The sequence below is a fragment of the Bubalus bubalis genome, chromosome 18 (assembly GCF_019923935.1).
Source record: "Bubalus bubalis isolate 160015118507 breed Murrah chromosome 18, NDDB_SH_1, whole genome shotgun sequence".
Taxonomy (NCBI): Eukaryota; Metazoa; Chordata; class Mammalia; order Artiodactyla; family Bovidae; genus Bubalus; species Bubalus bubalis.
In genome coordinates, this window is record NC_059174.1 from 24,751,371 (window position 1) to 24,776,885 (window position 25,515).

A 25,515-nucleotide genomic window follows, 5' to 3' on the forward strand; every position below is an offset into this window, starting at 1 on the left:
GGGAGAACCAGTTGTGAACGGTTTGGTATCCAGCCTTCCAGATAATTTTGCATGCATGTAAACTTTCCAAAATATGTCTCTTAATTTTCATAGTTATTTAACGAGGCCTTGGTGGGCGTTCCCCAGAATATACAGTGGTTTACAAACAGTTTTCACAGATGTTGGCTCCTTCTTATGATGCCAAGGAAATGGGCTGTTGACCCATTTTACAGAGGGGAAAATGGGGCCCAGAGCGGGGAGGGACTGACCTGTCTCACCCAGCACGTTGGTGATACAGCCAGAAGTGAGAGGTGGGATGTGGGGTCAGCCAAGGACTGCTGGGAGAAGCCTGAGGCCTATCTGCCAGGTTTCCGGGGTCCCACCCCTTCCTCCCCCAGGCACCCACCTCCATTCACTCCCCCCACCCTCCTCAACAATCTCTCTCCCACCCAGGCCAGCCACCCTGGCTAAAAATAGCCCGGGGCCAAGACCTCTTCCATCCCTGCTGCTCTCTGGCCCTTGGAAATGGAATGGGTGGGAGGAAAAATCAACACAGCCCAGGCCCCAAAATAGACAGTCACCCAGACTCCGTGGTTTGGGGCCTCAGTGCAAGAAGCCAGGAGGTGGGGTTCCTGTCCCAGCCCCACCAGTGGCCCCCAGTGTACGGCCCTGTCCTTCCCCAGGCCTCAGTTTCCACTCTAAATGGGGGGTGGGGGGTGCTCAGTTCCCAGTTTTGACATCCCAGGGTTCCATGAAGGTACAAACATCTGCTTCCATGGGGAACAGGGAACCCTGACCTCACCTCCCCCTAAGTATCCCTCCTCCTCCTGTTTCTTCTCTCAGCTTCATGTAAAACATGGTTTGAAGAAAGGGTTCTCCACAAATAAAAAGGAAGCAAAGCCACAGACACTCAAATCCTTTCATTTTACAGAAGTGGGAACTGAGGTTCCGATGGGAAATGAGACACCCTCTGTCACTTAATCTTGGCAGGGACAGGGTCTGAACTCTTATCCTAGAACCTGGGCACGGAGCCAGGGCCAGTGTGTTAGAAGCGTGAAGGCTGGAGTCAGGACTGGGTTCAAATCCTGGCCGTGCCCTCTAGCTGTTCAACCTTGGGTAAGTCACTTAACCTCTCTGTGCTTCAGTGTTCTCCTTTGTGAGCTGGGAGTAATGATTGCTTCAGCCACACGGATAACTGCCCTGAGTGTCTGGCACAGAGATGGGTGTTCCATGAATAAACACCATGAATTCCTGTAGCCCAGGAAGAGGTTAACAGGGCTTCCTTAGTGGCTCAGTGGTGAAGAATCTACCGGCTAATGCAGATTTGATCCCTGGGCTGGGAAGATCTCCTGGCAAAGGAAATGGCAACCCACTCCTGTTTTCTTGCCTGGGAAATCCCAGGGACAGAGGAGCCTGGAGGACTACAATCTGTGGGGTCACAAAAGACACCACTTAGTGACTCAATGACGACAAAGAAGGGGTGAGCTGGCTACCTGACTCTGACTCCTGTCCCCTGCTCCTTTGCCAGTACGACAGGACAGAAACTGCAATCAACAACCTCAACCCCGCTTTCTCCAAGAAGTTCGTGCTTGACTACCACTTTGAGGAGGTGCAAAAGCTCAAGTTTGCCCTGTTTGACCAGGACAAGTCAAGCATGCAGCTGGAGGAGCATGATTTCCTGGGCCAGTTCTCCTGCAGCCTGGGCACGGTGAGCCGGGCCCCCCCAGGGGGACAGGATCAGTGCAAGTCGCCTGGTTCCTAAGGATGGAGCACCTCCTAGGGAGTCTCCTGCTGCCTGCATTCCCTGGCCCCATTTTCCCCACCTGCGTCTGGAGGTGGCAACACAAATGCAGACAGCTTTGGGGGCCCACAGGTACCAAAAGGGGGAAGGAGCCAGGTGGGCTCGGGGCCGGGCTGAAGCGCTCTCATCCCGACACTGAGCACAGTGACAAAGAGGGGTGTGGGCCCCTGTGGCCAGAGCTTCTGAGTGATAGAAGCAGGCAGGTGTGGTCTGGACTTCCTGGGGCAGGAGCATTGGACCAGCCACGAAGACACCCTTGGTCGTCCCACTTCCTGGCTGGCTCACTGTGTGACCCTGACTTCCTTTCCTTCTTGGGGCTACGCTTCCCCCTCCAGCTCACTCTCTGGCGTGCTTATGGAAGTTGCAGGGCTAAGACTTCCTGATACAAGTTCTGGTCAGTGTTAACAGTTCTGGGCTCTAGGGCAAGCCCCTTCTGAGCCTCTTGTTTTACTTGGGACCAGTGATGACTGCTCTGCTCAGCCTATAGGGATAGTGGGTGAATAAAATGGGACCGGCTCCAGGAGGTTCTTGTGGAGACTGAAACGCCCTGGGCCTTCCGGGAAATGATGTTCAATGAAAAAAGCAAGGGCCCGGCAGTGGCCTAAGAAGTGAGGTTGTGTCCCTCAGGGTCCCCACAATGTGTCCACACCCTCAAAGGGTAACGGAGCAGAGAGCTGAAGGACCAGCGGGCAGAGCAGGAACCTTCAAGGGGTGGGGAAACCTGCACAGGGCCTGACCCAAGCGGAAGCCGGCTGGCCCTGGTCTGGAGGGAGGGGCAGTGCAGGAAGTGGTATTGCCCGGGGCAGGGGAGAGCGGTCACCACCGTGGGGAGGCCCCAGGACTGGAACCGAGGCCGAGGCCAATGATGAGCAGCAAAGCTTCAGCCTAGCCTTTCTCCCCTCCTGCTAGACCCCCACTGTGGGGAGGGGTGAACCCCCACAATCTAGAAGACAGGGGAGCCAGGTGATGTAGTCCACAGTGGCACAGAGAAGGCTGAGAGTGCAACTGGTGGGGAGAAAAAGCTAGCACAGGGACAGTAAGAACATGCTCACATCAGCACAAAGAAATATGAGCATTTCCCCCGAGAAACAGAGAACCGTGGTGGCACACGGAGGGAGTGAGACTGGGGGTACAGAGGCGGGTGGGAGGGAGGCTTCACAGTGTGTTCCACTTGTTCTCCCTATATTGTACTGATCCTTGAATCCGGTGTGAATGTCTTCACTATTCAAATCATTGAAAATACATGGAAGGAGTCAGGATTTGATCCTCTCCATCAGGGATCACACCCAGAGGGAGGTGGGGGTCTCTGGATAACCCTGGGGGAGGCGGTTACTGGCCAGCCCCTCTTCAGAGCCTCCAGAATGTGAACCTTCCAGGAGCCTTTTCCTGCGGGCTTGAAGGTCCTCAGGAATCGGACTGCCTGAATTCCAACCCAGCTATGAGACCTCGGGCAAGTCTCAACCTCTCTGGGCCTCAGTCGCCTCAGCTGCCCAGTGGAGCTAGCAGTGGGGGCGGTCTGTCCCCCACGGCGGGGATCCCACAGGGGGAGGTTTTAACCTGCTCCTGGCGTGGAGTGTTGTGCTGCGACCAGTGCCTGTTGAGTATTTTTCTAGCACCTCTCCCTCCTCTCTCCCTCCAGATCGTCTCCAGCAAGAAGATCACTCGGCCTCTGCTGCTGATGAATGACAAGCCTGCGGGGAAGGGCTTGATTACGGTACCAGCCCCCGTCCCCCGCTCTCCATGGGCACCCTCCGCCACCGCCTTCCCCACCCCCAACCCGCGCTGCCCATTGCCCTCCCCCATCAATGGGCCTCTTCACTGGCAGATAATAACCAGCTTTGTTTGGAGTAAAAAAGCCCAACTTACAACTTAGCAACAGGTCTCTTAGCAACGGGCTCCTGGCTCCATATATGATGCGTTGGGGCTGCCAAGCTGGGGGGTGCAGGGGAACTGCCAGGGGTCCCCACGGCGTCTCCCCGGGCTGGGCCGCTCCTACTCCTCCCTGCATCCCCTCCTGGCCCTGGCCCCTGCTGTCCTCCCCTGGGGGGTCTTTCAGGAGGTTTCAGGAGCTCCTTGCCCCTCTTAGCTTGGCTCATGGCTGCAATGCGCAATGATTCCTCTGATACGCAAAGATTCGGTGATGCGCAATGATCCCTACGCTGCAGAGTGATTCTTGCGATGCGCAGGCCCTTTGAGCGGATGAGCTCTTTGGTCCGCAGACTCGGGGAAGGCAGAGTCGGCTTGTACAGATGAGGGAACAGAAGCCCAGAGAAAAAGTGCCCCGGGGCGGTTCAGCCAGTGAGCTTCTCTCCTGGCTTATCCCCCTTCAGAGCCTGTGACGCCAGGGAAACTGGCCGTGCTGGGAGGAGGAGGGCTGTACCTCTGTGTCTTCACTCATGAAGCATTACTTGCCTGCTCTGGAACGTTCCTGGCTCCCCACTGCCTGTGGAGCCGTGCATTCTGGGCTGGGAGGGACCCAGCAATCTCAGCTGTTTTTTTTACCCTATTCATGACCATGGGCCTGAGTTCAGGCATACTGAATTCGAAGCACGAAGTGAAAGTGTTAGTGGCTCAGTCATGTCCGACTCTTTGCAACCCCATGAACTGTATAGCCCGCTAGGCTCCTCTGTCCATGAGATTCCTGGAGTGGGTGGCCATTTCTTTCCCCAGGGAATCTTCCCCGCCCCCAACTAGGGATGGAATCCGGGTCTCCCAGACTGCAGGCAGATTCTTTACTGTGTGAGCCACCAGGGAGCACTTACCCCAGGCTGTTATCCACTGTTCTGCCACCTTGAATGTCCCCTCCCAGCCTCCTCCCACCTCTTGGTGTGCAAAACCAACCCATTTAAGTGCCTCCACTGGTCAGCTGTCCTCCACATGGAAGCCAGCCCAGAAGGACCCCACCCAGCTGGTGTGCCCTCCCCCAGCATTTCCAGCAGCTCCCCTCCAGACCTGGGTACCCACCCGTTTTGAAATAGGGGTAATGATAGGGCCTACCCTATAGGGTTGTTGAGCAAGGTCTCAGCTGGAGGGGAGGCAGGAGCGAAGGGCCTCCAGCCTGGCCTCTGTCCCTGGTTCTCAGAGTCAAATAGCTCGTTCAGCAGGTAGGGCTATCCTAGAGTTGTGGGAGGAGAGGGGGTCCTAGCCGAGAGAGCAGTGGGGGGATGAGGAGGCCTGGCAGGCTGTTCCCCTACCCAGAACCTCTCCCCAGGGCTCTAGACCATCCCTGTGTCTGATTCCCGCTTTGTCTCCCTGCACCATCTCATGCCTCTCTTGAGCTATGTTGGGGTCACTTTCTGATTCTCAGATCCAGATAAGTTATTTAGTCCCATTTTCCCGAAGATGGCAACTGAGGTTTTAGAAAGACAAGAGGCTTATGCCAAGTCACATGGTACTACTTTTCCTCTCCCCGCCCCACCCCGGAGAATTGACTGCTAGGGCATCCCATGTCCACCCTGCCTGAAAGGAGGTCGGAGGAGGGAGTCTTGGAGACAGGCCTCAACCCCCAACTTTCCTCTGGGCTTGCAGATCGCTGCTCAGGAGCTGTCAGATAACCGGGTCATCACACTGAGCCTGGCGGGCAGGAAGCTGGACAAGAAGGTGAGGCAGGCAGGGGAGGGGGTTCTCCATCAAGGGGCAGCAACCCTCCCCAGCTCTGGGGTTGTATGGCCTGGGACTTCCAGCCACCACCTTCCTTGCCCCTCCAGGGACAAGTCCATTGCACATGGCCCTGCAGGCCACTCCAAGCTAAGACTGCTTCACCACTGAGGTAGTGAGTTTCTTATCACTTAGGGGTATTCAAGACATTGCTGGAAGCCTACTCATTGGGGCTCCCCATCTCTGTAAATGCTTGGGTCTTTACAATAACCTACAGGACCCCACCTAATGCATCCATAGCCCCCAGATTCCCTGACCTCACCCCTTCCACATTCCCTGCCTTCATTCTGTTTTAGTCAAATCAGCCTCTTCACTGTCTGGGATTAAACCAGGCACCCTCCTGCCTCAGGACCTTTGCACTTGCTGTCCCTTCTGCCTGGGATGCTTTTCGCCCTGAATTTTTTCATGACTGGCCCCTCCCTCCCTTTCGTCAGGCCTTTGCTTATAATGTCACCTTCTAATTAAGCCTTCCCTAAAGGACCCTGCAGTGGTTCCTAACCTTCCGCCCCCCTCCTCCTTTACCTGTCTCCTTATCACTAATTCCTGCCCAGTGTATATTATTATTATTTGTGGTTGTGCGTGTTCGTTGCTGCAGGCAGGCTTTCTCTAATTGCACTGAGCGGGGGCTACTCTCTAGCTGTGGTGCTGGGCTTCTCTTGTTGCGGAGCACGGGCTCTAGGTGTGTGGGCTTCAGTAGTTGCGGTGTGCAGCCTTAAGTTGCTCCATGGAATCTTTCCCGATCAGGGATCAAATTTGTGTCCCCTGCCTTGGCTGGCGGATTCTTATCCATTGGACCACCAGGGAAGTCCCAATGTATGGTATTTACTCATTTGTTTTACGTCTCCCCCCTCTTGAATGTCGCTTGTTAGAGAGTCCACATTTTCTTAAATGGAGTTTTAAAGAACTCTTCTGCTAGGATAATTTTGCTTTTATTTTTTCAGAACCCCACTAAAATAAATTAAAATCCCATTCTGCTGGGTACCTCCCCCTGCCCTGGAACATTCTCTCTCTGACGTCCTGCCCCACCTGAGATGCTGGAATTGTAACTTCTACAGGCTCCAGGCCTCCGGCTCTCTGAGCACAAGCTCTGGTCACCCCAGGATGGGGCGGTTTCTCCTGGAGATGCTGTTTGGTTCCAGGAGGCTGCAACTGCCCGGGTCTCTGCTGAGCCCTGCAGAGGCTGAGGGGGTGGGGCCAGCAGCTCCTGCTCCTGATGCTGGGGGTGGGGTGGGGTGGGGAGACAGCTGGGCCACACCCCCACCCCATCTGAATCCGGTAGTTATGCCTCCCTCACCCACATCCTCCCGCTTCCTCCAGGATCTCTTTGGGAAGTCGGACCCATTTCTCGAGTTTTATAAACCAGGAGATGACGGCAAGTGGATGCTGGTCCACAGGACTGAGGTGGGTGCGTGGGGCACCAGGGGTCTCTGAGCCAGTGGGCCTGCAGTCTGGCCACCCTGACAGCTCAGGATGGGACCAGGCAGGCACATCCTACAGTGCCCAGGGAAACCCCTGATGGCCCCTAAGGACTTGCTCCCTCCTCATCACGGGAGTGCTCACGTCCATCCCCAAAAGTGTGGCTGTGGGTCTCTCCACCTTGCCCTCCCCCTGTCCCATTGGGTTGGCCGGATCCCAGAGCACTGCCACCCCTGGGTCCCAGCTCACCCCTGCCCCCTGACTGTCGTGCAGGTGATCAAGTACACGCTGGACCCCGTGTGGAAGCCATTCACCGTGCCCTTGGTGTCCCTGTGTGATGGGGACATGGAGAAGCCCATCCAGGTGAGTGAGGGGGGCTGCGGGAATCCTGCTGCCCACCCTGCCAGCTCTGGCCTCGCGGTCACCTGAGGCTTCCTGGGGATGCCTTGGCAAAGCTCTTTTTTATTAAGATGGAAAAAGAACCCATGGTGGGGAGGGGCAAGAGACCTGAGTCCTTGTCCCAGGTCTGCCTGACTCTCTGACTGATCTGGGCAGGGCCCTCATCTCTGTGAACCTCTTGTTTAAAATGGGAACAGAGTGACTGTCCTGTTCTTCCCGGAGGGCTGTGTGCTGCTCGCTAAGCTAATGAATGCAGAATCACCTTGGAAACAACCAAGTGTTGTTGCTGTGATGAAGATGGTGATTGCTAGTCTCTAAAAGCCCTCAGTCCTTGGGGCTGGGTCTGAGAGCAGACAGGGTGGGGCAAGGCAGCAAGGCCGTGTAGGGACCCCCAGATGGGCACCAGGAAACTGGGTTCTTGTCCTGGCTCTCCTGCTGCCACTGTAAGACTTTGGGCCAGTGGTTCCCACTTAGAGCCTCGGTTTACCCATCAGTACAATGGGTACAGTAATTCCTGCCCTCCTTCTAGGAGTGTAATGGCAGCTAAGTTAGCATATCAAGCTGGGACTTTTTGTGCCCATCTCAGGAAAAGAAGTACAAGTCTAGGGAGGACTCCAGGCCATGGCCCATGAGGCCAAGTGGGCCACAACCCAAAATAGAGTAGCAGCCCAGTGTCAGGTGTGTGGGGTGTGCAGCTTCCTGCACCAGAGGGAGGAATCTCCATTACTGGAGTGAACACCCTTTCTCCTCTTCCCAGCAATCATGGAAGGCTTCCTGTAGGAGGCAGTTCAGGAGCTACAGTCATCACCCCAAGCCAGGCAGTCAGATCTAGAGAGGGAGAGGGAGGCACCACCCCCCCAAAAAAAGACATGGGGTTTGCTCAGGAAACTGAGAGGAGCTGTGAGTGCCTGCTGCGGGCAGCTCTGGGGTGACCTCGCTGGACCCACTGCAGGTTATGTGCTATGACTACGACAATGACGGGGGCCACGACTTCATCGGTGAGTTCCAGACCTCGGTGTCACAGATGTGTGCGGCTCGTGATGGTGTCCCGGTAAGATGTGCACAAGGGCACGACCCCAGGACCTCCGCAGGGGACGGGGAAGGGGCAGGAGTCTTTGAATCAGGGGCAGACGGGGGCTCAGATCCCACCTCGCTGCCTTATGACCTTGAGCAAGACATTCACTCTCTCTGAGACTCAGTTTTCCCATCTGTCAAGTGGAGGCAAAAGAGTAGAGTGGGAATTACATGAGATTATATAGGTGAAGTGCATAGTGAGCCCTCGGGAGCTATCCATTTGACTCCAGGCATGAGCTGGAGCCCATGGGTGGCAGGAACCAGCTCTGGGAGGCATGAGCCCAGGGTGGCAGGAACCAGCTGTGGGAGGCATGAGCCCAGGGTGGCAGGAACCAGCTCTGGGAGGGCTTCTTGGAGGAGGTGTGCTAACCCTTGGTCAGTGCTGTAGAATAGGTTCTGGGGCCCAGGGGAGGGTCAGTCCCTGCAGAAGCCCCAGGCTGAGCTCCTCTTTCTCCTCCTGTGTTGCACAGCGGGAGTTTGAGTGTATCAACCCCAAGAAGCAAAAGAAGAAGAAGAACTATAAAAACTCAGGGGTCATTATCCTGCGTTCCTGCAAGGTGAGTCAGCCTGGGTGGGCGTGGTGTCGGGGCAAGGTTTGGGGTCACACAGAGAGATATCAGTGCAGAAGACAGAGAGCACTAGGTGTGGAGCCAGCAAGTGAAGTGAGGGGAAAGTTGCTCCGTCTTGTCCAACTCACAATTTGCGACCCCATGAACTATACAGTCCATGGAATTCTCTAGGCTAGAATACTGGAGTGGGTAGCCTTTCCCTTCTCCAGGAGATCTTCCGAACCCAGGAATCGAACCCAGATCTCCCCCATTGCAGGTGGATTCTTTACCAGATGAGCCACAAGGGAAGCCCAAGAATACTGGAGTGGGTGGGTAGTGAAGCCAGCAAGGCCTGGGTTCAAATCCTGGTTCTGCCAGTTCTGTCCTGGCTCTGAGACCTTTTGAGCTTAACCTCACTAGGCCTCAGTCTGCTCATCTGTGGAATGGAAATGTTAACATGATTAAGCATATAAAGTCTTATATCCTGTTCCTGTGCCGAAGTCAAGGGGGGCATGAGATGACCTTCCAGGGTCTCCTGGTTGGAGGGTAACTGTTGTTGTTTAGTTGCTCAGTTGTGTCCAGCTCTTGACCACCTCATGAACTGCAGTCCTCTGTCCATGGGATTCTCCCAGCAAGAATACTGGAGTGGGTTGCCATTTCCTCTTGCAGGGGATTTTCCCGACCCAGGGATGGAACCAGCGTCTCCTGCACTGGCAGGGGTATTCTTTACCAGTGAGCCATCAGGGAGGCCCAGGGTAACTGTAGGGAGTTGCTTTTCCCCAGGCTTGTCCCCTGCGTGTTCAGCATCAGAGGGGGAGAGAACACTGGGCCGGGGCACCCTATCCCCTCGCAGTGGCATTAGTGAGGGCTCAGGTTCCTGCCCTGTGGTGTAACGGGGGCCACCGGGGCCCACAGTGACCATGTTCACACCCCTGTGGCCAGGCTGAGGCCAGGGGCCGGGCCCCCGGATGTCTGGTGGCCACATGTCTGCTGGAATCGGGTGGGATGTTAAGGAAGGCAGCACCAGCCAGGGCATCAGGAGCCCGGAACACCGGGCTTGAAGGTCCCTGTCACTTGCTCTAGCAGCTGGCCGCCCCCACGCCTGTTTCCTCACCTGGAGACTAAGATTTACGTGAGCATCAGTGCGGTCACAACGCAGCAGAACCCTGTGACAGTGAAGCTGGTGGGTTGCAGCATCGTGATTTCAGGTCCTTGTTTCTGAAACTTGTGTCACTCACATCCCCCTTCTGGATTTCTGGCACCCGCCTTATTATTTTTTGTATTCAGCCCCCCACCTCCTCCCATTTTGGTGTTTTTTTTTACTTAAAAACATTTATTTTGCAAGGAACCCTTCTAATGTCACCAATATTGGAAGGCCAGTATCCTTTGCCAAAAGGAGACAAAGACCATCCAAACTATGTTTTAACAGCTTTAGTAATTTACAGCAGAAGGTCTTGATCCGGTGGCCTGGCCTCTCCCTGTTCCAAATCGAGGTGGGTAAGAGCTAGAGAGACTTAGGGACCAAATGGCAACAAATTGAGGCTTTCTTTATCATGTAATTGGGCTTTGCAGGTGGCTCAGCAGTAAAGAATCCACCTGCCAGTGCAGGAGATGAGGGTTCAATCCCTGGGTGTGGAAGATTCCCTGGAGGAGGGCACAGCAACCCACTTCAGTATTCTTGCCAGGGAAATCCCGTGGACAGAGGAGTTTGGTGGGCTGCAGTCCATGGGGTCACAAAGCCTCAGACATGACTTAGTGACTAAACAGCAGCTGTCATATAATTGGTAGTTGTTACTGACTTTGGGCCCTGGGACACTGTGTGGACTTATCGTGCATCTGTGTGTGTACAGATGTTCCACCAACTGGGAACCGTTGCTCCATTGTTACAGCAGGATTTGGGTTCTGCGGTAATCAGATCAGGTGCATCTGCTTTTTGCGGCCTCCTTGACCACCATCTGGGCCCAGAGTGACAGCTCCCCAAAGGTTGTTTATGGAGAGCATGGCCAAGTGAGGGCCGGCCCTCAGGTGTGGGGCGGGGGCCCACTGACCTCTGATTCCTTCCAGATAACCCGGGACTACTCCTTCCTGGACTACATCCTGGGAGGCTGCCAGCTCATGTTCACCGTAAGGTTTTCCACCACCCTACCCCACGCCACCTCTCCCCTCCCCAGTGAGGATCCTCCTGAAGGGCTTGAGCTACGACTTCAGCAGGAGCGACTTGGGATAGACTTCAGGAAGGACTTGCCCAGGGCATGGGCTGTGTCTGGCCCAGAGGAGAGGGTATGAGTGGATGGGTCTGAGTCAGGGCTTCGGTGCAGGTCAGAGCCTGGATGCTCAACCCTGAGCATCACTGGTTAGGCTGCACTTCTTCAGGAGGGAAAAAAAGCCAGTTCTTTCCCCTTTCCCTTTCTACCTCATCTGCTGCACCCTTCCCCTTGCTCACTCAGCTCCGTCCACACTGATCCTCGCTGCTCCCCCACGCACCAGCTCAGCTCTGCCCCGTCTTGGGGCTTTGTGTTTGCTGTTTCTCCTGCCTGGAACACTCTTCCCCAGAACCTTCTTGTGTCTGCTGCCCTGCAGGCCGTGACACAGGTCACCTCCGCAAGGCCTCCTATTCCTCTCCGTCCCGTCTCCTGTTTTAGTAACTTTAAGGCACATGCCACTCTGAAATTTTCTCAAGTATTTTTTTAAAATTTTCTTCTTACTTTTTGGCCACACCACGTGGCACGTGGGATCTTAGTTCCCCGACCAGGGATCAAACCCATACCCCCTGCAGTGGATTCTCAAGTATATTTCACTGTCCCTGCCCCACTAGTGGCTGTGAGTGTCCTGAGTGCGGGGCTGCTGTTTTGTTTCCTCTCCACCCTCAAGGTATCACTCAGTACCCAGCATGTAGCACGTGCTTAATAAATACTCACTGAGAGAATGAATGGTCACTCTGCCGGTGGCCTGGAGTGTATGCCCCAGACTTGTCCCATTCCTCACCCGAAGGGAAGCCTCAGGACCAGGGGAGAACCTGCTGGGGTCCTATACTCTGCCAACTTCCCACCTAGCCTCTCCGCTCTCCACCACCACCTCTAGACCCCATGGGGCTGGAAGTCATCTGCAGGACTCTTAGGAGGCAGGGGGTTGGTCTTGTTGACCTGTAACCCTGCTAGCTGTCATAGCCCCCCTACCCCGCAGAGAGGCCAGGCCCTGCTATTCCTCCTGTGTGCCTGTGTTCACTCAGCAGACGATACCGAGCACCTCCTGTGTGCCAGGCTCCAGGCTGTGCCCCTGCAGTGGTCCCTGGCTTATCCCAACTGAGTCCTCGGGTGGCCATCTCATGCCTTGGGTCCCTCTCTGGCCTTGCCCACCCCTCCTTGCTCCCATCCAGAGGCTGGGTTGGAAACCCTCAGGGCTGAGAGAGCAGGTGGAACTCAGTATCCTGCCCATCTGCCAGTCTGAGTCCATGTGGGGCACCTGCCTGGTGCTCTGTGCCCCGCCGTGGACCTGGCTCTGGAACCATGCGTCTTACCTGCAGTGAGCATCCAGTGGGGCTAGATGTGCAGGCACTGCCCTACCAGCCAGCCCCAGGTCCTGGTGCCCCGTGGTGATCTGAGGGACAATGGGGAGATGGCCTGGTGTGGGGGAGAGGTGTCTGGGAAGGCTTCAGTGGGGCAGTGGCGTCTGAATTGGGCCTGAAAATTGGAGGAGAATGAAAAAATGGCCTGGCTCTTCGGGTAGAGGGAACCTCATGAATGAAGGCCTGGAAATGGAACTGTGACAGGGAAAAGGTTTGGGGCTGTACGTTGGTTTTATATCACATCTAGGCAGTAGACTTTATGCTCTGGCAATAGGGAGCCACAGATGGCATTAGAGCCAGAGGAGTAACATGGTCAGTTTCCAGGTTTGGGACCATCTTACGGAAGGGGGACCAGGGTGGGGTGATGAGTGGGGCTTCCCATGTTCCATCAGTTTCTCTGTTCCCTGGAGGCAAGATAGGGAGCTGGGGTCTCTGGCCTTTTCCTGCAGGTTGGGATAGACTTCACAGCCTCCAATGGAAACCCCCTCGACCCTTCCTCTTTGCACTATATCAACCCCATGGGCACCAACGAATATTTGTCGGCCATCTGGGCGGTTGGGCAGATCATTCAGGACTATGACAGGTATGCTTATGAAGGGCTGTGATGGTCAACTTGGGCTCCATCCATTCCAGGAAGCTCAGCTGTCAAAGCTAGAAGGGACCCAGAGATCATCAAACCTAGGAATGGGTAGCTCAGGACATGTATGTCCTGTGGCAGACATTGCTAATCAACTGCTGATCTCTTACCAGCTGGTCCTAGCTCCATCCTGAGATCCTTTTCCACACTGTACACCACGTAGCCAGTAAGAAAACGAGTCAAGACAGAAAATGAAACTCATTTGCTCTTGCTGCAACCTCCACTGTTAGAGCTGGAGAAGAACAGGCCTAGGGTGTGGGGAGAGAATTTATCACACAGATCAGGGAACTGGAACCCAGACATTCCAATTCCTGCACCTGCCCCCTAATGGCCTAACAGTCTCACTCCTGTGGGAAACTTCAGAGGGGCAGCGCGCCTGCATGGGCCCTCAGCCCGTGACCATGCCTCCTAGAGATCTTTGGGAGGACAGTGGAGAGTCAGTAAAGGAGAGCTGTATAGCGGGTGTGACCACCGACAGGATGGGCCACATGCCAAGTCAAGAGGGCCTTGGAGGATCCAGAAGTCGCTTGAGGGTCGTGGTGTCATTTTCACAGATGGTGTTTGTTGGAACGTCCACGTGAGAGGGTGGAATGACCAGGAGGCCAATACATGGGAAGCAGGTCCTTGAGATTTGGCAGGCACAAGAGCAGGCTTGGGAAGTCTGTCTGCACTTGGCCTTCTTGAGAGAGGCACCCTGAGGACCAGCTTCTGACTCCCGGGAGCTCAGGGTCTAAGCGGTGGCTGTGACCCCAGGCCACATTAAGAGGTACAGCAAGCAGAGCAAGGGAGGTGGAAGTCCCCACCTGCATCTTTGGGTGGGGAAGCCTACCATTGCCGCTCCAGAGACCCTTGTATACATCTGCCCAGACCCTTGTATTCGCTGGGCTGTCTCATGGGCATTCAGATGCAACTGGACATCTGTGCCACTCACCGAAAACCCTTTGCTTCCTTTATTTCCCTCATCTCCCCCATCATTCCTTTAGGAAATCCTTTCATAATGTACTTGAATCCAACCTCTTCTCCCTGCTCCATGGCCACCAACCTGTTTGAGCCACCATAACCTCCTGCCCAGAGTGATTGAGTCAGCAGCCTCTTCGCTGGTCTCCCTGCTGCTGCCCTAGCCCCTGACAGTTTGTTCTCCACGTGGCAGCCACAGGTTTCCTCAGTAAATACATGCTGAATGAACAGATGAGACAGGGTCCCTGTGCTCAGGGAGTTCCCACTCGAGGAAGAAGACAGGAAATCACTGCAGATCCCAGAGACCAGTTTATGTGTGAGGCAGGAGCTACGGACACACCAAAGAGGGAGACATCCTGGGGTCTCAGGGAAACCCACAGAGAGGCGGGGCCATTTGAATTGGGCCTTAGAGGATGAGTAGGAGTTTGCCACAGGGAAGAGACTGGGGAGAGGTATTTCAAGAAGGGGTGCAACAGGGCTGAAGTTGAAATCTAAAGACGCCCTCTGTGTTTGGGGAAGAGCGAGTAGCCAGTGACCGGGAGTGGGGAATGAGGGAGCGCTGGTAGAAGAGACTAGACTCTTGGACTAGATGAGGAAAGGTCTTGAATGCCAAGTCAGTGTTTTCACTTTAGAATTTTTCCCAGTCATAAAAGGGAGGCAAAGAGACAGCCAGTACATTTCAATTGCTTCGTGACTGGTTTAATGGTTGCCAAGGTCCCAGTTTGAGAAGGATCTCAACAAGGCACTCAGGCCCATTGGTTAGAAGTGCTGTGGTTGATTAGCAATGTCTGCCATGGGTGTAGATGGGGGTGACGCGTCTAATTCACCAGATACCCAGAAGTGGGTTTGGAGATCATTCAAACAGAGCTTTTTCTAGAGGTGGTGAGCTTCTTTTTTTTTTTTTGTCTGTGGAAGCGTGTACAGCAGTGTGGGCCCAGCCCTGGGGAGGGGGTGGGGAGGGTGAGCGTGGGCAGAGGAGGCCCCTGCCTGGTTGTCTCACAGTAATGTTTTTTTTTTCTCTTTTCTCTGATTAGTGATAAGATGTTTCCAGCTCTGGGCTTTGGGGCACAGTTACCCCCAGACTGGAAGGTAAGTGGAGCCAGATTGTTTCCTTTTGGCTGAGATGAGGTTTTTGTGTATGGCCTCTCTGGAATCGGCCTTGGAAAGGCTGGGCTGCGGCCTGCCTTCCCTGACTTCTCATGTTTATCCCAAACCCACCCTCATTTCTCATCTTGAACCTCACACAGGTAGTAGAGCTAGAGCAGGGAATAAGTTATCCTATCTACTCCCTGGCACCCAGTCATGTGGGGGAAGATGCTATCAGATAAATAGGTTAAGTATGTCCCTCATACTGCCTAGGGCTTCCCTGGTGGCTCAGTAGTAAAGAACCCACCTGCTAATGCAGGAGACACAGGTTCAATCCCTGGGTCAGGAAGATCCCTTGGAGTAGAGATTGGCTACCCACTCCAGTATTCTTGCCTAGGAAACCCCATGGACAGAGGAGCCTGGTGGGTTACAGTCCATGGGGTCGCAGAGTAAAACAACAACAAATATTGCCTAGGACATACTTATACGAAAAATTATCCATTATATATCTGAAATTCAAATTGAACTGGGCATTGTATACTCCGTCTGGCAGCCCTAAAGACAGGCAGTGTCATCAGTGCTGAGATGGGGCAGCAGTCCCTAGAGGGGGGCCCCAGCCTGGCCTGGGGGTATCAGGGAAGACTTCCTGGAGGAGGCAAGGTCTAAACCAAGAAGGGAAGGGAGAGTAGGAATTTGCAGAGTGACTTGAAGTGGTGGTGTGGCAGGTAGAGTGTTCAGGGTAGAGAGAAGAACCTGTGCAAAGTCTGGGAGATAGAGGGAGCAGGGTGAGTTGGAGGAACTGAAAGAAGGTGGGCGTGGTGAACTGTCCATGAAAGATGGGCAGGATAGAGAGAGATGCGGCTGAAGAGGTGGGGAGCCAGGCATGCAGCGAGCTATGAGTGGGTCTACGTGCTGTTGGCACTCTGAAGGCCCACTCTGGCTGCTGAGTGGGAGCTGGCTGGGGTGATGCTGGGCAGAATGGAGGGATGGAGAGAAGGGGCATTGTCCATCACTGGTGAAAAACAACAGAGGCTCAGTGACTTGTCCAAGGACGTCTTCATAACAGGAAGCCTGAATTTCAGCTGGGAAGGTGGACTCTCAAATCTGTTCTCAGAATGTGCTACCTTTCTGATGAGAAGCCTGGGGATGTGAGCACAGAGGGCTCCTAAATCTACATTATGTCTCAGCCAGTGCCCTCTCTCACCTGCCATCCTGTACCATGTGCTGTTTCCACTGAGTATTCCCCTCTCGTCCTCTCCAGGGAGGGCAGTTTTCAGCTAGAACTTCAGGGAGTGGCTCTGTGGCATGCTGGCCATCGTGTGGCAGGGGACAGGATCCTGTGGGGCCAAAGCTGGGCCTTTGAGCAGACACAGTGATGCCGCTGGGGGGAGGGCAGGCTGGTGCGGCCAGGCCCGGCATGAGCTCGTTGCTAGGAAACCAGCCAGCTTTCAAAGAACTCTGGCTGAATGAGATGTTTTCTTGCGCAAAAAGCCTCCTTGGAAATGTCACAGGGCAACTCTGGGGAGGGTGGGCGTGGCCAGGCCGGAGTGCCCAGCGGTGCCAGGAGGGCTGCTGGGGCGAGGCGTGGAAAGGGCAACGCTCTCCCCTCCTCCCCTTGCTGCTGGAGCCGTCCAGGGCCTGCCTCCCAGCCCCTTACCTTCCCTCTCAGCTAACTTGCCGTGTCCTGCCACGTGAAACTTCCTTTGTTCGTTCCCACCTCAGGGCCTTTGCACGTGGTCTTCCCCTGGCCTTTGGCCCCCTTTCACTGACTTCCCATGCTAGCCTAGAGGTCATTTCCTCTAGGAAGACTTCCTCAGGCCCCTCCTGCCTGCCCTGGCATCGTCCTCCAGCACTTTGTGGGCACTCTGTGCTGGTTTGCTCATTGTCTCAGGGAGGCTCAATGCTCGGGGAAGGCTCTTGGTTTCCTCCTTGCTGTGTCGGGCTCCAGGCACACACACGGTGTGCAGTATGTGACTGTGGATAGTAAATTTGGGGCCTGGTGGGCTGAGCAGACAGAGGTGTTGGTTCTCCAAGTGGGAGGTTGGAAGGAGCCAGAAGAAGCATGTGACTCAGACGTCCACCCTCAGGACCTCAGTCCCTGCCTGGGTCTGGTCCAGGTGAGCACGGAGAGGACCCCTGTTCTGGGTAGTGGTGGAAGGACTTACCTTTCAGGACGAGCCAGAGTTAGTCAAGTGAAGAAAGGGATTGGGCCAAAGGATTGGCCTGTGCAAAAAGATCCAGGGTGGGAAAGAGCAGTTTATGACTCTTCCCACCTTACAGATGGGGAAAACTGAGGCTCAGGGAGGATGATCACTGAGGTCCTTTCAACCTTCTATGTGGCCCCAACCCACTGCCCTGCCAGGACCAGAGGGAATGGCCTCTGAAGTAACTCAGGACCATGGGCTATGCCCAGCCAGGTGGGGACAATGGAACCGTTGATATTCAGAAGGCAGTAGAGTCCCAGAACAAAGCTCTGTGGCTGGCCAGTCCCCAGGGGCCCCTAATCGGCTTGAGGTGGCCTCCAAGAAGCTTGTCATGTTTGTTGGCATTTCTCAGGCAAACCAGGGCAGCAAGTGTGGGAGGGGGCTGGGCTGCCACAGGTAGCATGAACTTTTATCCCCTGGATCCCGTCCTGGCTCTGCTCTAGCTCTGGCTCAGTCATGTGACCTGGGCATTCCTTGGGCTTCCCTGAACCTCAGTTGTTCCACCTGTGAAATGGAGCTGCTGGGTGGAACAGGTGACCTGAGAGGCATCCAGGGTAGATGGGTGACCTCCCACAGCCCCACCCATTTGACCACAAGGCCCTACTCTCCCCTAAATAAAGGAAAAGAATAGGGAATGAAGAATGTGGATGGCTGAGAAAATGGAATATTAATCCATTCCTGTCAGGAGGGGGGCTTTTCCCCCTTGGTCTCTAAAATCTCCTAAAATCTGATTTTGCAGGAAGCCGGCCCAAGGGAGACTTGTTTCCCTGGCAACCATTTTCCTCTCTCAGCCCCTTTCTGTACAAGCCCCCCTCTTAATCTCTGTAGAGGCTCATGAAGTTTCCATGGCAACAAGGACCTCCAGCCCCTACACCTGGAGCCCAGGCTGGGGACAGGGTGAAGAGGGCCCCTGGGCAGGGGAAGGGCCCAGCAGGGACATCAGGGGAATGGCTCCATGCCAGGCACTTAGGGCTGAGGAGGCAAAGAACAGAAAAGCCCATTCCCCTGAACGGGCCAGGGTCTGCTGCTCAGGCCAGCAGACACAGGGCAGTGCTGGGTTGAATTCCCCTCCCATCTTGGCCCAGGAGGGCTCTGCAAGGTCAGAGGTCCAACCAACCCTTTTACCCGGCTTGAGGATCCTAGGCTTCAGGTCTCCTGCTGTGTGGTCTTGGCACCCGGCTTCTTCCCCTCTCTGGGCCTCAGTTAGTTTACTTGTGAAGTGGGGATGTTGGACTTGGCAGGGGCTTCCAGCACCTCCACTGTAGTGTCTCGGAGCAAGAGCATCTGTCTGGGGTTGTGTCTGGACTGGAACATTCCTCCAGCAGCTGAAGGCTGGGGTCCCTTCCCCCAGGCATTTCTTCACCCTCCTATATATACTCAGGAGAGGAGCATCTTCTCAGGTTAGTGAGTTTATGTGAGCGCAGGCGACAGCCCAACTTCAGTTCTGGTCCCAACGCTCCCCTTTGGTAGATGTGAGACCGTGGGATCATCTGGTCCATTTTGTCTCAGTTTTACATCTGTCACAGGGGGTGATACCAGACCTTTCTCTGAATACTTGTGAAGAACGAGTGAGGGGACCGCGGGCAAGGTGCTGGACATAGGCTGCAGCACCCAGTTCTCAGGGAAGGGGCTGTGTGGCGTCTCTGGCTGGGAGACAGTGGCCGGGAGAGAAGGCAGACCCTAACCTCCACCTGAGCTCTGGGCCTCCTGCGGTCCTGGGTTCTGCAGCCACCGCAGTCTTACCCACAGCCCTGAACGGGGTCTGGTTGTGGGTCCCTGTGTGGGCCCATGCCTTCTGGGAGTGTGCAGGGTCACCTTTGGTGACCCCCCCAGGCTTGGAGCTGGGTCTGCAGGAACCGGGACAGAGCTCTCTACTCCCTGCCCTTCTGGCCCCACTACGTTTCCCGATCCCCCAGTCCTGCTCTGCGTGGGTTGTCAGCTAAGCCCCAGCTTGGCTCGCTGGCATAAGGTGGGCTTTCTTCCAAGCACTCGTGCTTGTTAGTGAGATGGGGGAAGGCCCTCGAGGCCTGAAGAAGGGGAATTCTAGTTATGTGAAATTCTACCGTGAAAGCAGGTGGTGAAGGAGTGCTCCAGCTGCTCCTTGAACCCATCACCCTCAGACACATCTCTGCCTATTCAGGGCTTCTTGAGTCGGGCGAGGAGGCAGAGACAGCCCTGGCCCCCCAGAGGAGATCAGGGTGGTGTAGAAGGACCTGGGGGTTCCCCAGGTGGCGCAGTGGTAAAGAATCTGCTTGCCAGTGCAGGAGATGCAAGAGACATGGGTTCAATCCCTGGGTCGGGAATATCCCCTGGAGTAGGAAATGGCAATCTGCTCCAGTATTCTTGCCTGGAAAATTCCACGGACAGAGGAGCCTGGTGGGATGTAGTCCACAGGGTTGCAAAGAGTCGGACACGACTGAGAGAAGGGTGTCAGTTTCTTCTGTTTATGAAGTGGAGGTGGTTGGGCCTCGTGGTCGCTCAGAGCCAGCAGTAGGGGTGAAAGCAGATGCAGCGGGTGTCACAGCCTTGACCTGGGGTCGGGCAGCAAAGAGCCAGTCTCCCTCAGAGGGAGTCTCGCTTGGCAGCGTGTGGGCCTGCCTGGGTCCAGGTATAGACCAGGAGGCTCTGACTCACCCTTTTCTCTGCATTTCAGGTCTCCCATGAGTTTGCCATCAACTTCAACCCCACCAACCCCTTCTGCTCGGGTGAGTGTCAAGCCCCCTGCATCAGCCCTGGTCTCCCTGGGTGGAGAGAGGGACGGAGTTCAGCTTTCTGTTTTTCGCTCCTCTCCCCATCATACTTGCTCAGGATGGCAGATAGGGAGAAGCTGGAATTTGGAGTCAGGTGGCCTGGCATTCAAGGCCAGCTGTGCCTGTTCCTGGCTGTGTGAGTTGGAGAGGTCACTGCGCCCCACTCGGCCTGTGCCACTTCACCTGCCCTAGGGGAGGGAGCTCACCTCACTGGGGAGTCAGGTGAGAATAAAGGGAAGTGTTGACAGGATTCCCTGTGTAGATCAGGAGGAGGTAAGGGCAGCAAAATACACACCTGCCTCTCCCCGCCCTCCTGCCCTCACAGGGAGAGCCCAGCCATGTCCTGCCCCACCTGGGCAGGGGTGCTGGGCAAGAGGGAGGGGCAGGCAGCGAGCGTGGTGTCTGTGCTCTCCCCACCCCAGGCCTCAGGATTTCTGAGCCTCCCAGAGTCAGTGAAAGGAGGAGATGGCAACCCACTCCAGTATTCTTGCCTGGAGAATCCCATGGGCAGAAGAGCCTGGCAGGTTACAGTTCATGGGGTCTCAAGAGTCGGACATGACTTAGCGACTAAACCATAGCACTCACAAGAAGACCTTGCCTATCGTAGGCATTAAATAAATATGTTTGATGTTTAAAAAAGAAACAGTGAAAGAGAAGGGGTATGGAAGAGGGTGGTCCCTGACCCCATGAGAGCTTCTAGCTTCAACTGGCTTCAGATGTAGCATCTGCCTTCCCTGGGGATCCCTGAAGCTAGGTCAGGTTTGTATTTGGGAGGGGACTGCATCAGGTTACCACCTTAGGGACGATGCTGTGACTCAAAAGCCATGGGCCTTTGTTGCCTGGAAGTGTGGTCCTGTCCTCCAGCTGGGGTCTGTCTGATTTGGAGCGGAGACATTCTGTCCATTTACCTCGTCTCTGGTCAGAGGCCTTCTGGACAGGATGGCAGGGCAGGCGGTGTTCTTAGGCTTGTAACGGCAGCTATTTACAGAGCACCTTCTGTCTGCAGGGCTGTGCAAACCTTAGTCCCCTCACCAACGCTGAGAAGCCATAGCATGTAAAATGGACCCCCAGATGACTCCCTGGGACCCCACAGTGTCACTACAGGCTCTGCCCACTCCTTCTCCAAGAGGAGCCTGCTAGACCCCCTCCTGCCAGCTTCCCAAGAGTGGAGATTACCAGCCCTTTTGACAGGATCAGAAAGATTTAAGTACCTTCCTCCAGGCCCCATGACTAAGAAGTGGTAAAGGCAGGACTGGAACTCAGGTCAGCCTCCATGTTCAGGGCTCTTTATTCCACCCTGGCCCTGCTCTCTGGGAGCTTCCAGTACCCCAGGGCCCAGACTGGGCATGGCGAGGGTGTTTGGGTGGGGGGCAGCAGAGAGTGGGTGCAGGGTCAGGGAGGACCAGGCTGATCCAGAGTCTTCTCTTCTCCCTGAGGCAGGTGTGGACGGCATCGCCCAGGCATATTCGGCTTGCCTGCCCCACATCCGCTTCTACGGTCCCACCAATTTCTCTCCTATCGTCAACCATGTGGCCCGGTTTGCAGCCCAAGCCACGCAGCAGCAGACAGCCATGGTGAGTAGGTGACCACTGGTGTGGACATGCAGGGTGGGGCAGGCTCCGGCTGGGTGTTCTGCCTCTCCATCCTAAGATCCTAGGTGAGCCTGGTGTCACTCAGTTTACCTGCAGGGATGGAAGGGGCTTGGGACAAGCTTGCCTTGGTTCTGGCTTCCTCGAGCACAGACTCCAGGACAGAGAGCCATTCTGTTGTTTGTGCTTAGCAGAAAATAGGGTTGTGATTATTGGGAAGTGCCTTCATGGGCAGAGGGAAACCTGGGCCTGGGGTCCCTGCAGCTCCCACCTCACACTGAGGGCTTTGGAACTGTCTGGCCCGGGTCTGGTGGTCAGTGACAGGGCTGCCGTGTAGCATCTGGAATATATGGCAAACAGCTGTCCTGGGCATTGTGCATCCCAGCCGCTCTCCTTCCCAGCTCCAGGCCCAGTGCCAGTGTTGGGATCACCAAGTCTACCTCCCCTGCCGTCCACCAGGGCTTGTGATGTGAGTTGCGGGTCTTCTGCCACAAGTAGGCTGAGCCAAGACTGGGAACCGGTACCCACATTGGGGTGGTGGAACCTGGACTGTGATTGAGGCATGGGTCCAATTCCCACCTGACCAGGTCCCTGAGCCCCTGCCACAGTCCCAGCCCTCAGTGGAAGGAGGCTTCCTTCGTCTCTGGAAGGAAAGGGTTTGCTGCACAAGTGCTGAAGTCTCTCCTGACCGCCCTTTTCACTCTGCCTCCATTCACCGGCTGCCCTGCGGCCGTGGCCACTGTAACCTCTCCCTGGACCCCACGGGCCCATGCCCCTCTCTTCACTTGCGGTGACCATCCCACCTCCACCTTGTTCCTGCCCCTCAGAGACACCAGCTTGTCTCCCAGCAGATCCTTTGTTCTGCTGTCTCCTCTGCCTGGAGGTTCTTCCTGACGCTGGCTCCGTCCCATCCCTCAGCGTCCCCTCAACTGCTACTTCCCTGAACACTCACTCGAGCCTCTCCTGCCTTCTGTTTCTTCCTGTCTTGACTCTGATGGTGGCAGCAACATCTCCTTCACATACTCTGGGTTTCTGCCTATTATGCGTCTCCTGCACTGGACCCTCAGCCCCGTGGGGCCGCAGTGTGTGTGTGTCGTGTCTCATCTACTCCGGTGCTGCGGCAGACGCTCCTGTTCTGGGAATGGATGGATTTAAGTTGGCCCCAGTGGTGTGCTGTGCACTGCACGAGGAGCTGGGGGAGGCCTCTCTCAAAGGGAAAGGGAGCGGGTCCCATTCGGACTGCCTGGAGGAGGGAGGCAGCTGCTCAGGAGGTAGAGGTTGATTTCCCGAAGGCGGAGGGGAGGTTATGAGAGAAGATGACACCGGTCAGCCTGGGGAGGGCAGGACAGCACCCCATGGTCTGCACATGGGAGGCAGCAGAGGGTCTGTGGGAAAGGGGGTCCTGGGGTCAGCCTACCAGGGTGTGCATCCTGCCCCTGCCTGTTCATCACTGTGTAACCTGGGTAAATCACTTACCCTCTGAGCCTCGTGTGTACCATGGGAATAGTAAGAGGACCTACCTTGAGGTGGTGGTGTTAGGATTAAAATGTGATAACACAGCAGCTGGCAACCAGTGAGACTTGAGAACGAGGAAAGGCGGCAGAGGGGACAGCAGATGCCGGTGACGAACAGGAAGGAGGTCACTGCACGAGGTCGTTTCTGCTCCAGGGAGCATGACCTGCTCTAGTCCTGGCCTTGGTGGTAGCAGCTGACGGCTCTGAGCCTGTTTCCTTTATGAAACGGGGCAAGTAAGCCCACTTGAATGGGAGGTAACTGGGGAGGACCTGCGAGTTGCTTTTTTAATGTTCCTGGGTTAGAACTGGAGAGGGCAGAGGGAAGGCAGCCCCTCACCTCACACACTGTTTGGCTGCCTGCTGCTGCCGAGGCTACTGGCCCGCCTAGTCTTTTATCTGCCTGGACTCACTTTCAGAGGGATGGAAGAATGGCCTGCATTCTTGTTTAAGCGTAAAAAATGGGGTGGAGGAGGAATGGAGCCCAGGGTTCTTCTTGGGCTCTTTCAACTGCTGAGCAGGGGCAGGAGCTGAGGTCCTGAGGAGAAGTGGGCCAGTACCCGCTAGACCCCCAGTCTGGAGAGGCTTGGGCCCTGGGGATTGCCAGGAAGGTATCTTTGTGTTCTGGGGAACAACTGCTGAGGGCCCTCACAGGGAAGAGCTTGGCCCTTGTTCTGAGCCAGTCTTAATCCTGACCAGTCCTAATCCTCACAATACCCCAGCCCCTTTCGTCATGACCAGGTCCTTCCAACCCTGGCTCCTCACCCTGGGGAAGCACTGTCACCCACCCTAGGTGTGACCTCGGGCCAGCATCTCTGGGCTGCAAGAGGCCCCTCCCACTCTGCTATCCAAGAAGACCTCCTGCCTTCACTCCGTCCATATCACTGCACCGAAGGTGGGGCTGCCTGATGGTTCAGCCTCAAGCTCTGGGGGCCCACTGACCTGGCTTACATCCCAGCTCCCCCACTTCCTGACAGTGGGACCCAGAGCAGGTTGCTTAAGCTCTCCAAACTTTGGTTTTCTCACCTGTACAACGGGAATGATGGAACGCTGCCTGCCTAAGGGAAACACTGCAAGGATTCAAGCAGATCGGCATCCAAACTGCTCAGCACAGAGCCTGGAACTTGACAGCCCCTAATCAACGTGGGTTGGTGAATCTTCTGAGGACACCTCTTGGGCCGGCAATTGGTGATGCTGAGCTCATTTAGGCCTAAAGCAAAAGGAAGTGATCTGTGCATTACCTGATGCTTTTGAACAGCCGCTGTTTGGGAAACACTTGGTGTGGCTTCATCCTCCCTGTCCCCGGCACACGAACATGCACGCACACCCACGCACAGGAAATCAAGAGCAGGTGGTGGAAGCATCTCTCCAGGCAGGCCCGCGCTCTCCCATTCATTCACACAGCTCAGTTCTACAGAGTGTGTTCCCGTGCAGCACTGGGGAGACCGTGTTCCCAGGCCATGGCCCCTGCCCTTCCAGGGCCAGTGGTCTAGTGGGGAGCTGGGCCAGGAGACAGCAGCTGTAATGCCAACCGATTAAACCTGTGATGGCAGAAGCACAGGATTATAAAGGTGGCACCTACCCCAGACAGAGGGCTCAGAGCTGGCTTCCTCGAGGAGTGATGTCCAAGCTGAGACTTGGAGGCTGCTTAAGAGTTGGTCTCACAAAGCGGGTGTGTGTGTGTGTGTGTGGAGTGTCCCAGGCAGAGGGAACAGAATAGGGCAAAGGCTTGGAGGTGTGGTGTGTGGCGTAACTGAAGGAAGGGGTGTGTGGGGGTAAGGTTGAAAGGTAGGCCAGGTCCCAGAGACGCCTTCTAAGCTACTGAGGAACCTGGACTTTCTCTTGAGGGCAGTGACAGTCACTGAAAGATACTAAGTTTGGGTGGGACCATGGGCCTCTTACTGTGGAGAGCTCCTCATCCTCCCCTCTGCCCTGGGCCTTCCCATCCGTGGTCCATTGCTGGTTGGCTGCCTAGGCAACTAGTGTCCTAATGGTGGGTGGGGCGGGGGTAGGGGGCGAGCTGGAAGCAGTCAGCACCCTGGGAATCTCCCTCCACTCCCCAGGGCCCTCAGCTGCCAACTTCTCAGAAGTAAGCTAGGAAGGAATGAGTGCAACTTTCCCGGACTCTGCCTGGAATTCTGTGGTCAAGTCAGTTTCATATAAATCAAGCCACACGTTAAATGTGTTAGGGGAAGTGACTACTTACAGCCTGAGAAACCTGAAAAACCTCTTGGGTAAGGGCAAGATACACTCCATCTTTGTAGTGTGTTGGGGATTTAGGATCTGGGTTTGACCCCGTGGCAGCTGGTCATGTTTATGGAGCGCACACAGGGTGCCAGGCC

At 55.5% G+C, this 25,515-nt stretch overlaps 1 protein-coding gene across 7 annotated transcripts in view; it reads left to right on the forward strand.

Annotated features, from left to right (window-relative positions):
• Positions 1–25,515, forward strand: part of CPNE2 (copine 2) — a 55,085-nt gene that overhangs the window by 24,594 nt on the left and 4,976 nt on the right. For 3 of the 7 annotated variants that reach the window (XM_044931903.2, XM_044931906.2, XM_025268709.3), the window contains exons 3-14: positions 1,508–1,687; positions 3,420–3,494; positions 5,309–5,380; positions 6,755–6,838; positions 7,127–7,216; positions 8,205–8,303; positions 8,797–8,883; positions 10,939–10,998; positions 12,889–13,022; positions 15,068–15,122; positions 19,977–20,028; positions 21,514–21,647. In XM_044931903.2, coding sequence (XP_044787838.2) covers positions 1,508–1,687; positions 3,420–3,494; positions 5,309–5,380; positions 6,755–6,838; positions 7,127–7,216; positions 8,205–8,303; positions 8,797–8,883; positions 10,939–10,998; positions 12,889–13,022; positions 15,068–15,122; positions 19,977–20,028; positions 21,514–21,647 — 1,122 coding nt within the window. The other 4 variants (XM_044931900.2, XM_044931901.2, XM_044931902.2 and 1 more) reach the window with 4 other exon arrangements.